Here is a 13,462-nt window from a genome sequence, read left to right on the forward strand (position 1 = left end):
TTTAGAATTTACCGAATTAAAAGTCGAAAATACAAAATGCCTAAAGTGTCAGTGATTTGGGAGCATTTAGATAAGCCTTTAGAAGGGAAAGCGGACCCCAAAGCGGTGTGCCTTTACTGTAAGAAAGGCTTATCAGTAAAGCATGGATCAACAAAAAACCTTTGGGATCATTTGAAAAATATTCATCCATCCAAACATGTTAAGGCGAAAACGGCAAGTTATATAGTACAAAGAGACAAAGAAGAAACCAACAAACAGAAAAGATCAGTTTATGATTTAATGGGAATTCAATCAAGTGGCGAATCTTCTTCGAACTCCAGAAGAGGCCCGAGTGGGAAATTGGACGAATGCCACGCCGGCACCGCCGCTAAACAATTAAATCAATTAGAGGTTTCTATTCCCGACCATGAAAAGGGTGGAAGTTTGGAAGTGCAGAAACTGACGAGGATGACACATTAATGTACCTTTCACCCACGTCATCAGCTGTTTGTGACAGGGGGTCAAGAAACTCAAGGTCAAGAAGTTGTAAGTCGGGACCTGGACCGCTTGACATGTATTATGGAAATCCAAGGCAGATGCCAACAGTTGATAGGTTACTAATGGTTTGGTTAGCCGATGCTTCCCTGCCGTTTTACTTAGTGGAAAATGAAAGGTTTCGAGCTTTTATAGAAGCAGTGAATAAGTTACCTCAGCGCTATGCATTGCCACACGAGGGAAGGTTGAGGCTTTCTGTGGGGCCATTGATATTTGACGCTTTAGGATGGAAGCTAAAAGGCCGACTTCCAACGAAAAGGGTTCTTACGAACTGAAAACCGAGCATCGAGACTAACAATGGAGCGACCGTGCCGATTTTCGAACTCCCGCTGGGGCAAAAGATGGAAGGGTTCTAGCTAACTGAAAGCCGTGTAATGCGGTTCTAGCGAACTGAAGATACACAATAGAGAATTTCCTTCAGGGGAAAGCAAAAATTCAAGAGGAAATAAATTTAAAAGGATTTCTATTGTCCATCTTCAGTTCGCTAGAACCGTTCCAACTTTTGCCCCAGCGGGGATTCAAAAATCGGCACGGTCGCTCCATTGTTAGTCTCGATGCTCGGTTTTCAGTTCGTAAGAACCCTTTTCGTTGGAAGTCGGCCTTAAAGGAGATGCTTAAAGATATACAGTGGTATTGCTTTGATACAGATTTGTGGACCTCACCCACCCAAGATTCGTATTTAAGCTTTGTAATTCATTTCATTGACCACTGCCTTCTCTAATACTAGGCCTTGAAATGTACAACAGATGCATTTTTATGTGCCATTTTGAATTTAGGCTTAGTAACCGTTAGATGGCTCTTTTCTGAGGCGAATTTTCGCGATGACGAAAGTAAATTCGTACTGCGCAGTCTCGTACTATGGCGGACCAGGAAGGGAAATAAGGATTTTTTAAACTAGACCAAATAACCTGGTCCATGACCATTGACCAGGGCACATCGTCTGCTAAATTAGAGAAGTGGATAATTAAAATATTGGAGATAACGTCTGTGTCCGAATTCAGCTGCCAAAGAAATCTGCTCCTACCTCTCCTAAGCTCGCTCATTGGGCAATCCAAATCAAACTTAAGGCATTTCATTGGCAGTGGAAGTTTTTGGGAAAAACTTAAGGGCTGTGATGGGTTGAAATTTCCATGCAGACGCCATTGACACGTGTCAAAACATACACCAAATTTAAACTAGTATTTTTCGAACTCGGAAACCGTTCAGCATCATGAACCGGTTTATTGACCGGTTTTTTGCTTTCTTTTTCGAGACGAACTTAGCAGATTACACTTCGACACTGCTAACAATTTCCCTTAGTTTTGAATTTGCCGCCAGTTTAAAACCTCAGAAAAGCGACATCTAGCGTCATTTGTGAAATCCTAACTGCCACCCCCTTTTATTCTTATCGCAAGGCCTAGTATTAGAGAAGGCAGTGCATTGACGAATCGTGGAATCGAAAAATGGCTGTCTTGCAATGTAAGCCGGTTTATAGTCGACACACTGGGAAGAATATTAATGCAGAGCTACTAGAAATCAGGCAGCGTTGGGGTTTGAAAGAAGAAGGTCTTCACTTGGCTTTGAGAGATTCTGTGATAAATATGGTTTGCGCCATGCGAATTGGCCAAATCGATGATGCGAACTGTTTCTTGCATTTACTTAACCTTATTGTTTCAAAGGGAATTTTAGCCCAGAAAACGGTGAAAGACTTGATATCTAGAGCATCGTCAGTGGTTCAAGACTTCAGTTACAAATTCAATTTCAAGGATTCTCTGCGAAAAGCTTTTGAAAACCACGGAAAAACATTTCTACACTTAGTTAAACACCAGCCCACAAGATGGAACAGTAAGCATGCTATGCTGCAAAGAATACTCTTAATGAAAGAAGAAATCATATCTGCCTTTGGTATGCTAGAATCAACAGGTATCAAAGTAGGAAAGAGCAAATTAACTGCGAACGATTGGAAGTTGATTGGGCCGTTGTGCAAACTCTTAGAATTGGTACATGAATCAACATTAATGGCAGAAAATGAGCAAAGTTGTATCAGTGAAGTTATTACACACGCTAAATCTATGTACGCGAAAATAATGCAGTTGAATGCGCAGTTCGTGGTTTCTACACAAGACAGTATGATTGATTACAATGATCATATATCTCTTTGGAATTGACCCACGGGAACAGTATGTCTGACGGCTACCGAATCGCCTACTCTTTTGGACCCTCGATTCAAGCATAAAGCATGGTTCAGAAATGAGGAACACTACTCTAACGCCGTTGAGAAACTTAGAGAGTTAGTTTCTGCGAAATGCGCGCTAAGACTTCGAGCCAGTAATAGACAACGCCTCGATAGTCCAAGCTTCAGTTTTTCTCCGTATGGTAGGTCTTCCAACGAACATTCAAAAGCCTTATCCTATTGAGAGAAATCATTTAAAGCAATTAAAGTAGCTACTGAGCCTGAGCCTAGCTCAATGGAAACTCCTAAAGATGACGGCCGAGAGTCATGGACACGCAGATGGAGATAACAGAAAATGATATAGCAGTTGAGTCTTCTCGGCAAGTGGAAAGTACTTTCTTAGAACGAAATTTAGAGGTGCCCTCTAAATATTGGAAAGCCAAAGAAAAACTTCTTCCAGATTTAGCAACATTGGCTAGACAATATCTTAGCGCCCCACTTAGTAGCGTTTCTTCGGAAAAAGAGTTTAAAGTGGGAAAACGAACGATCACAGACTCTAGAAATCGCCTCTTGCCAGAAAATGCAGAAAAACTAATTTGGCTTTATTATAATCAGAGGGCTATGAATTATGAAATCGAAGCAGTTGTTAAGGAATATGAACAAGCCAAAGCCATTTCCATTGTTCTTGATACCCCATGGGTTTTGCCACTGCCAACGACCCCAACTGAGCCGGAGACTGATAATTGGAGTGATGAGTCTCTCTGAGACTGAGTTCGAATCTGTATGTTAATAAAGCTTCTTTCCAAACACCCAGAAATTTAACGATTTTTTTTTATCATTTTTCCAAAATTTTTCAGCATGCGATGTCTGACCCCGACCCCGACTTGTTTTTTTTCGGGGATAACCTGCCCCCGACCTCGACAGCGACCCCGATTAAATTTTTACCCCGTACGAACACTAAGCAGAGTGTATAGAAATTTTGCAAGGCTGTTGCGACGATTTGGTCCCCAATTTTCCGTCTTCTCTTTGAGGGGAAATGTTCAATTTAAATGCCAATTATCCGTGAATGTTCCCCCCCCCACACACACTCCTAAAGATGGGCCTTTGCTAAGCTTAATACTATTGACGCGTTAAATTGGGACCAAAAACGTTGGAATGCAATACTTCTGGACCCCACTTAGATTGTTTACAGGAAATGGTGACTGATAATGAATGTTCCCAATATATGACGTAGGTATTTCTAAATATAACATTTAGAAAGTTAGGCATAAAAATCTCCAAATATCTTCATCTTATGCCTATTATGTTCGATATAAAAATTATAATAATGGAACTCACTATATTACTTCAAAGTATATAGTTTTTATTCGTAAATACAAGCAATGTTATCCGATAGTGGACGCGAAAGTTTATAGTGCTTTGTTAATATTGCCCATAATAGAAAAGTAATAATTCATATATTAATAAAAGTATTAAACGATATAGTGTGTTGTGGATCATACAAGTTATTATATCTAAAAGCTAATTATTTTCGATAAGTGATGACGTGGAGTTACATTCTCCTTGGTCAGCTCGGACTCAATTGCAACTTCAGTCTTCAGTTCCTCTATCTTTTCTCGCCTTTGCTAATCTAATCATTTTTCTGCGCAATAAGCGACTGGGCTTCGGCTTCCGCTTCGTCCTTATTCTTAAAACGCGCTATTTTTGCTATGTGCTCCGATAACATGTTTTTAATTTCTTCGTTTCTTATCGCGTTTAAATCAAGTTGGTCAATCGCGCCAATACCGGCACCATTATCGAGTAAGAATCGAACAACTTCCAATTTCGAATTGTATGCAGCGCCCAATAAGGGTGTCTGGCCTGATTTATCCGCGTGTCTCACTTGTGCTCCACTTTCTACGAGCAATTTCACTACATCTAAATGCCCGAAAAAGGAAGCCACAAACAAAGGCGTTCTTCCATATTTGTCCGCTTTTACAAATTTAGCTCCCTTTTCCACTAAGAATTTAACGACATCTAAATTTCCACTTCCGCAAGCCTCGAATAACGGTGTTTGTCCTATGTCGTCCGCCGTTTCAATTTTAGCTCCCTTTTCTACTAAGAATTTTACGACATCTAAATTTCCACTTCTGCAAGCCCCAAAAAACGGTGTTTCTCCCCATTCGTTCGCCGTTTCAATCTTAGCTCCCTTTTCTACTAAGAATTTAACGACATCTAAATTTCCATTAAGGCAAGCCTCGAGAAACAGTGTTTGTCCATATCTGTTAGCCGTTTCAATTTTAGCTCCCTTTTCCACTAAGAATTTAACGACATCTAAATTTCCACTATTGATAGCCTCGAATAACGGTGTATTTCCGTCAACGTCAGTCGTTTCAATTTTAGCTCCATTTTCCACTAAGAATTTAACGACATCTAAATTTCCAGACCCGCAAGCCCCAAAAAACGGTGTTTGTCCATATCTGCTAGCCGTTTCAACTTTAGCTCCTTTTTCCACTAAGAATTTAACTACATCTATATTTCCACTTTTGCAAGCAAAAAACAACGGTGTTAGTCCAATTGTGTCAGCCGTTTCAACTTAAGCTCCCTTCTCTACAAAGAATTTAACGACATCTAAATTTCCACTTTCGCAAGCCCAAAAAAACGGTGTTAGTCCAAATGTGTCCACCATTTCAACTTCGGGTCCTTTTTCTAGTAAGAATTTAACGACATCTAAATTTCCACTAACGCAAGCCCAAAAAAACGGTGTTTTTACTGAGTAGTCATACGTTTCAATTTTAGCTCCCTTTTCTACTAAGAATTTAACCACATCTAAATGTCCAAATTTGGAAGCCGCTAATAACGGTGTTTTTCCGTCATTGTCCGGTCTTTCAATTTCACCTCCATTTTCTACTAAGAATTTCACCAAAGAGGAGGGAAATCACATCTAAATGTCCAAATCTGGAAGCCGCTAATAACGCTGTTTCTCCGTCTTTGTTCGCCACTTCAATTCTAGCTCCCCTTTCCACTAAGAATTTAACGACATCTAAATTTCCTCTTCTGCAAGCCCAAAAAAGCGGTGTTTGTCCATATCGGTTAGCCGTTTCAGCTTTAGCTCCGTTTTCTGCTAGGAATTTGACGACGTCGAAATGTCCGCCTTCTGACGCCGCGAATAACGGCGTTTGTCCAAATTTGTCGGCAGCTTCAACATTCGCTCCTTTTTCCAGCAAAAATTTGACCAAGTCCAAATACCCTTTCTGTGAACTCAGGAATAGAGGAGTGCGTCCATCTCTGTCGCTCTTGTTGACGTCTTCCCCATTGGACAATAAGAGATTTATCGAATCTTGGAAGCCGCTAGAGAAGGTGTCGTTTATAATTGACAACCATACTACTATCCACAAAGCCTTCATTATATCTAAAGGCGACCTTTTCCTTGCAAAGTGGCGCACTTCGGATGTCGATGCCTGCGTTAGAATTGTGAAACCATGCGTTACTTAATGATTCCCATAATGCTAGTAAGGTTAAAAATGCACTTGATTCCATCAGAGGAAGGAACTTTGCAGTTTTAGAGTCACACGCTATCAAGGCGCGAAAGCTAACAAATTTTCGTAACCTAATTAAGGAGTGTTATCTTACAGCCAATAAAGAATCGAAAAGGTGTTTTTCTACTTTGCTACAATAGAAACCCTTGGCGTATGAATACCCGTTGTTAAATCTGGTAAGAAAGAAAATATTTTGGACCAAATGTTTGGTGCAAAAGTTTAAATTTGTTCTTTCTTTTAACTTTCCAAACTCACTCAACAATTTTGGTCTTTTTGGCTTTTTGCCGAATCGAATCCAAGACTAATGTAATTGTTAACGTGGCATGAAATCCACCGGTTAACTTTAGAACTATTGCGATTGCAGCGATTACAAGGGACTCTTCGTGAGCGACGCGTCGTTTGCGGGGAAATAGCGGGGAACCGCCTTAAGCAACTTCATTAAGCAACTGATTTAAAGACAGCGAATTTTAATTTTTCGCCTTTTCAAAGCTATATTAGCTGTTACCGGCGACTTCGATCGCGTGGAATAAGTATTATTTTTTATATTTCATCGAATTACCTTTTCTCAAACCTACGAAGTGGTTCCCAGCTGCTTGACACACAACTTGTCTGTATAATTCCAGCGGTGTTTGTGCCAAATTTGATCGCGATTAGCTATATGTATGTTTATATCAGATAAAGGATAAAGCAACACTGAGAAGTTCAACGTGGCAATCATAGCTTAATTTTTAAGGAAAGACGCGTCCTGGAATTTTTCTTCTTTCATTTCAAAGACATATCAAACAACGAATATTTTAAATTGGTGCTAGGGGGTTGGTCCAAAGACTATTTCGTGTTTAGTGTCTACATAGATCACACTGAAGCCTAACGCGCGTACGCTCTTGTTGGTATCTTCTTTAATATTGTTAGTGAATATTCATTACCAGAAGGTGATAATAGAAGGATGACACTCTGACTCTGTATCCTCTTGATACTTTAGTTATGTAAGTAACATGATTCTTCCTAGGCTAATGCCCCTTTTTGTTTGCTTTCCCGCTCGTCAAACTTCAGATGGGCATTTATTTATTTATTTGAATGATTGAATGATTGCCCACAAAGTCAACAAAGTGACGTGTAAATAGGCCACGTACGTAGTTACAAATTGTCAAGAGAAAGAAAAATTAAGTGTAATTACAAAATAAGAAAACATTAACACGCAAGTAGTCAGGATCAAATAGTACAATAGCATTGGGCAAAAATAACAACACGAGATTAATTAAAACCATGTATATGTAGAAAAAAAATAAAATAAAATAAAATAAGATAAAATAAGATAAGATAATAAAGATAATACCAATAAAATGGTACATTATAAGTTGGTTAATCAGAATAATAATAAAAAAAAACTAACACTACAGTGAGGAACCTAGGGAAATGAAAGTTACAAAGTAGCGCGAAAAAAGTTTATGAAATGACGACGGAATTGAGATTTGGTAGAGAGTATGATAATATCATTAGGCAAAGAGTTCCAATCATCAATGACAGAATTGGCAAAATGCGTTTGGCGGAAAGTAGTCGCGACCCGTGGTTTAGTTAATTTCTGTGAGTGACCACGAGTTCTTGTATTGGAATAGGGGGTGAAAAATAGTGAGGGGTCCAAATCAAGGTTACGATGGACAATATCGAATGCTAAACACAGATTGTTGATTTTGTGTCGTATGGTGATAGGGTCAATGTTTAATGTAGATAGACGTTGGGGGGCTGGATAGTTACTAAGTTTGTGCTGGAGCTTGGAGTAAGCATTTTGAGCCTTTTGTAATAAGTGGATATCAGTTAATAAATGGGGGGACCAAACTGGTGAACAATAGTCAATTAGAGGAAGGACTAATGAATTGTAGAGCGTTTTAATAAGGGGTATGGACCTAAAATTTAAGTTACGGCGGATTATACCTGTCAGACTCCTAATACGCTTAGAAATTTTAAGTGTGTGAACGGAATGTTTGAGAAGGGGGTCAATAAATACCCCTAAGTCTCTTTCACAAGAGGTCGTGGCTAAAGTTGTAGCATTAATAGAGTAGTCGAATAGGGGATTACGGCGACCTAAATGGAGAGTTTTGCACTTAGTGACGTTAAATGAGAGTCCGTTTGCGATACCCCAGTGAACCAGTGCATCCAGATCAAGTTGGAGCAAGGTTTGATCCGTGGAGTTACGGATACGACGATAAAGCTTGGCGTCATCGGCAAAAAGGATAATAGAAGAGTGTTTCACAACTGACGGCATGGAGTTAATAAATATGTTGAAAAGGAGGGGACCCAAGATGGACCCCTGGGGCACCCCCTTCTCAACATACTGCCAGTCGGTTGTGACACCTTGGAGGACAACTCGCTGACGCCTGTTGAGAAAATAGTGGGAGAGCCAAGCAAGGGCGTTACCCGTGACACCAGCAACCTCGAGGGCATGGATATAGGCACAGTTAGGGATCGAATCAAAAGCTTTACTAAAGTCGAGATATAGAACGTGAACGGAGTGACCATCATCCAACCACTGAGTCCATTCATTCGTGGCAAAATGTAAGTTTGTGAGACAAGAACGACGGGGAAGGAAACCATGTTGATAAGGGGAGAAAAAGTTTTTCGATTCGAGAAAGGAACGCAATTGTTCATGAACGAGACGTTCACATAACTTCGAGATTTGGGTTAAGGAACTAATAGGGCGGTAATTAGCGGGATCGGCCCTGGACCCTTTTTTATGTATAGGAGTGATATTGCCTTCTTTCCAGGCAGTGGGTACAGAACACGAAGAAAAGGAACGCGCTATGAGCAAAGTAAAGTGGTAGAGCTAAGAGAGGGCCTTTAAGAGGTTAGGGTGGATACCATCATGACCTGGTGATTGTTTTACATCTAATAGAGTGAGGAGTCGAAGGGTCGCTAGGGTCACAAATAAATTCACTTAAGGGGAGAACCAAGGAATTCGTGGGGATTGGAGGGAAGTTGAACGTTGGACGCGAGGATGGATATTGGACAGTAGTGGCAAGGTAATCGTTAAGGAGGGTAGCACACTCCTTGATAGTGTTGGTCAGGGAGGCATCAACTGCCTTGATATTACTTGATAAGGTCAGTAGATCTATTCCATTTGTAGCAGTGTGGTCACTTATTTGCGACACAGTGTCTTGAAGTTTACGAACACCAGTTTTAAGAGAATCCAAGGTTAGGGCCAGTACACAAAGGGGACAAGGCAATATGACCGAAGTCACAGAGACGAGAAAACTATGGTTGCAAGTCGAGCAAGTAGACAATTTAAAGCGAGGCTGTCCAGAGGACGGAGATGTCAGTGTGGGGGTTGAAGAAGTGCCAACAAGCCGCGGAGGAGTTAGATTAACAGGTTGACAATTGTCCGAAGGGTCGGTGATCACAGAGTGTACCGGCACCTTAGAAGGTGTACGCGGTAGGGTAGGCATAGTGAGTTGATCTATGACGGCACCAAAACCATTGAAATAGCACTCGAAAAATCGGTAGTACTGAGGCTGGCGTTGACCAACTTAGAAAACTAAAGTTAGCCTTGGTTAAGAAGACCAAAATCATTATCCTTCAAAAAATACTAAACTATTACAACATCTAATGCTTGAAAAGCATAAATAACACACAATTTAAAACTAATTTAAGTAATAATTAGTTAAGTAATTAAGTTAAATATTTCCAAAATACAAAACTGTGGAGCAAATGTGCCGACACGCTAACGAGCAGACGACTCTGTAGGGTGGGATCGTGCAGGGTAAATTCTATAACTGTTTGATACGAAATCCTCAGCAATCAACCCACAAACCTAGTCTTGACGTGGGACTAAAATCCACAAGCGCATGCGCCTTGGCAAATAATTATGCGCTAATAGAGTTAAAGATGAGGGAACTATTTATCGCGTATGTCATTCGGTTTAGTAACCTTGCTCCAAATGTTCCGATGTTGGGAAGAATGACGTTATACTTACCCCGCTTTGTGGGGGTACACTTCTCTCGAAATTATAGGATGAATTTTTCCTTTAATTTATAATATACGAGGAACTGAAAACTAATACTAGGAAATTTTAATTATATCGAAAGAGTTGTGCATATCATTAAATAATTCCAACGATGGAAACGAGAGATATTTTTAAGGGTATATGATCGGTCTCAATCGAACTGAAAAGGGAGTATGACCTTTGCATTGCACGTTTTAGATCTGATAGCCGTCCGGATTCATTATTTTGGGAAACCAAAATATTACCTCTCCGAGTCGAGAGGAAAACTTATTTACGAACATATATACCTGAATATGCAACGTTCTATTGCTATTCCCTAACCTTGTTTTTATCGATAATTTATAATTAATTATTTTGATCGTTAGTATTTAAACTTAATTCTAGTTAAATCGTTTTAAGAAAAGTTATTCCTAAAATTATTTGAAACGTTGTTATTATTAACGTTTGACTTCTAACGTATGCCTTTCTTCATAATTTTTGGAAATTTAGGGTATATAAGGCTAACGATTCCCAATGGGGGATAAGAAAAATTCCATTTGCGTAAACCTTTGGTGAAGTCCTGCCTTAGACGTTTCTCGTAACCCTAGCCAATCGCCGCGTATATCTTAACTCTAACGATGATGAGCCAATGTTGCAGATTGGTGTCTATGCAATATAGACGGAAGATTAGTAGATTGTGTTGTTGTTTGAATCCAATGAGTGCGGACTGGTGTCTATAGACGGAAAACTAAAGCGTGGCGTTGTGATTAGAATAAGCTAGTAAATACAGATTGGTGTTGTATGTGGTATAGACGGAAGTGCATAGTTGGTGTTCTTAGAACCCAATTGAGTATGGAATGGTGTCTATGTGGTATAGACGGAAGAACAGCACATGGTGGTGTAGATAGAAACCAATAATTATACACACATAATTATAATTACACATTGGTGTCTAAGTGGGATCGGCGATAACTAGTGAATGGAAGAATCAATGGATTGCTAGCCGATGAAGGAATAATGGCTACTTAACGATTGACGGGTAATGAAATTTTGCGAATTACTGCGAAAATGTTTACTACAATTTGGCAACTGCAAACGCGGTGACAGTGTAATACCTTTCCGTGACACTAAAAATTTTAATTAGGCGATCTAGTACGTCGTTCCCTCCTTCTCATATCATATTTTTTAATTAATTTTAATTAATCGCGCCTTCAAGCAACGAATAAAATGAAAATGTCAGACTGAAAAAAAAAATCTTCATTAGAGACGCTCTCTCCTACCAATTATCAGAAAACGAACTTCTCCCCATTGAAGAAGTGCAGGAAAAGAAAAAGAAAACTTAAGAGGATTGTACAAATCAATAATTGGACCCTTTTGAGGCTCAAGAAACTAGAAAACTATAAAAAAAGAAATTTACCAAGGCTTAACTTGTGGAAAAAAATAAAAAACGTCCAACATCAGAATCCGATTTATATTTATTTTCTAGGCGAACGGTGGTATATTGGTATAAGTCATATAACTTCTAACAAGTGAATATGAATTGATCTACGAGTTGACATGAATAATTATTGAGATTTTTAGCCAGTATGTAATACATTAATTTACTCTTATTGATTTGCGGTCAAAGTTCAAAGAGTATTTGACCATTTCACCTTTCACTCCCCGTACATCACAAATAAAAAATTCGGTACGAAAATAGTCTTGTGTTTGAACACCTTTTTTTCTCAATTCGGAATATGGACAACAACGACATTAGATTTGCCTCAAACAAAAGGACTTTGGTGGACTGCTAACGGTGAAGTCCTTTCTAACGTCTTTGGATGGATCCAAATACCGGATGTTTCGCCTTAAAGCAGACGATACTACGTCCCCCCCCCCTTTGAAAAGAGACTATAACCCTCCACATAAGCGGAACTAGTTGAATCAGAGCAGCTACGCCATTCACCAAAACTGCGCTCGTGAAAAAAAAATGTGCAATAGAGACTGCGCACTTGTTTGCATTTACATTCAGCTACACCGTAGATAGATTTAATTTTTGAAGTAGGAATGGAGAACGGTTAGTATAGCCAGAATAGAGCCCCTCCCTCCAACACGTAAAGAAAAGTTTAAATTATCTTATTGGCTCACTTAAATTGCGTTTTTATGACGTTGCTGACGGGGACGGCGAAAAATACCTAATTCCTTTTTTCCTCTGTCGCTAAGACCCGCCTCTTCTTTCATACCCCCTTCCCGTGGAAGGGGGTCTGGGACTTTGACGCGCGCCCAGATTATACTCTATTCTCCATTCCTACTTCTAAAATTAAATCTATCCCTGCCTACACATAAAAATCTGCGGAAAAAGGTGATTTCTTACTATAGAAAATGAACGTCTTCTTGATATTATATTGTAACGGAAGAGATTTTACTTGTCCCTTCATTCATTCCGTTAACAAGGCGTTCAGTCAATCCTTATAATGGAAGGAGGACCGTCGTCACAACGCTAAGTGTTAAAATTATATTACCGAGGTCTTTATTGGTTGTGCCGCTTTCTGAGATCCGTGGTTGGAGACTATCTCTTGAAACCGTAATAATTAAACGACATATTGATAATCAAAAACTCTTTGACTTTTATTAACATAAACTAAAGTAAATTTTAAATCATAAGGGATAGTGTCTGAACCATGAGGTTCAGCAAAACGATAAGAACTATATTTTCCCGGGTGTAGATGAGACTGCAAAATGAGAACTCTGAATGAGAACTGCTTTATACAACATAAAATCTTTCTTTTATATAATCCCAGAGGGATGCTAACTCTTTTCCGCAAAGGGGGAAGGGTGGCAACCGGAGATACGTGGGGTCGAGGTAGTTACAAGACGGCAGTGGACTGAGCATACACCAGCGGTTTGAAAATTTGACGCTTCCGTCCACTGTCGTCTGCAACGGTAGGCCTAAACCGTTGCATTCTACCCCCCAAAGAAAAATTATACATTGGTATAAGTTAAGTTAACATAAATGAACGGATTGTAAGCTAGGCTGTATAGTGCGTCTTCTTGTGTTGATGATGGATTCCGCCTTGGAGATGGTGGGGTGTAGTTCGGTGGCGTTGGAGATTCGAAGTGTTCGTCAGTTCTGGGACATGGATTTTGTCTTGAAGGTTCTGGAGTAGATGTCGGTTGGGGGTACTTGATTGTGTGGATTTCCGTTCCGGGATCCATCGGATCAGCGGCGGTGATATCCATTCCTGGATCGTCAGATCTGCTGAGGTGATTTCCTATCCGGGATCTGTCGGATCAGCGATGGTGAAT

At 39.8% G+C, this 13,462-nt stretch overlaps 1 protein-coding gene across 1 annotated transcript; it reads left to right on the plus strand.

Annotated features, from left to right (window-relative positions):
- The first annotated feature begins 1,976 nt into the window (after positions 1-1,976).
- LOC149719757 (zinc finger BED domain-containing protein 4-like) lies at positions 1,977-2,930 on the plus strand. Its single transcript, XM_089861761.1, has 2 exons — positions 1,977-2,640; positions 2,695-2,930. The coding sequence occupies exons 1-2, from the start codon at positions 1,977-1,979 to the stop codon at positions 2,928-2,930; spliced, it is 900 nt and encodes a 299-aa protein (XP_089717887.1).
- Positions 2,931-13,462: the final 10,532 nt, after the last annotated feature.

The sequence above is a fragment of the Phalangium opilio genome, unplaced genomic scaffold (genome assembly GCF_054372755.1).
Source record: "Phalangium opilio isolate 3A_F unplaced genomic scaffold, DU_Popi_V2 ptg000002l_1, whole genome shotgun sequence".
NCBI lineage: Eukaryota > Metazoa > Arthropoda > Arachnida > Opiliones > Phalangiidae > Phalangium > Phalangium opilio.

Excerpts from the sequence above, each read along its gene's own strand:
- LOC149719757 (XM_089861761.1), top strand. The coding sequence starts at position 1,977 with ATGGCTGTCTTGCAATGTAAGCCGGTTTATAGTCGACACACTGGGAAG. Across the intron at positions 2,641-2,694 it reads CGTGGTTTCTACACAAGACA|TATGTCTGACGGCTACCGAA; the intron begins GTATGATTGATT and ends CCACGGGAACAG.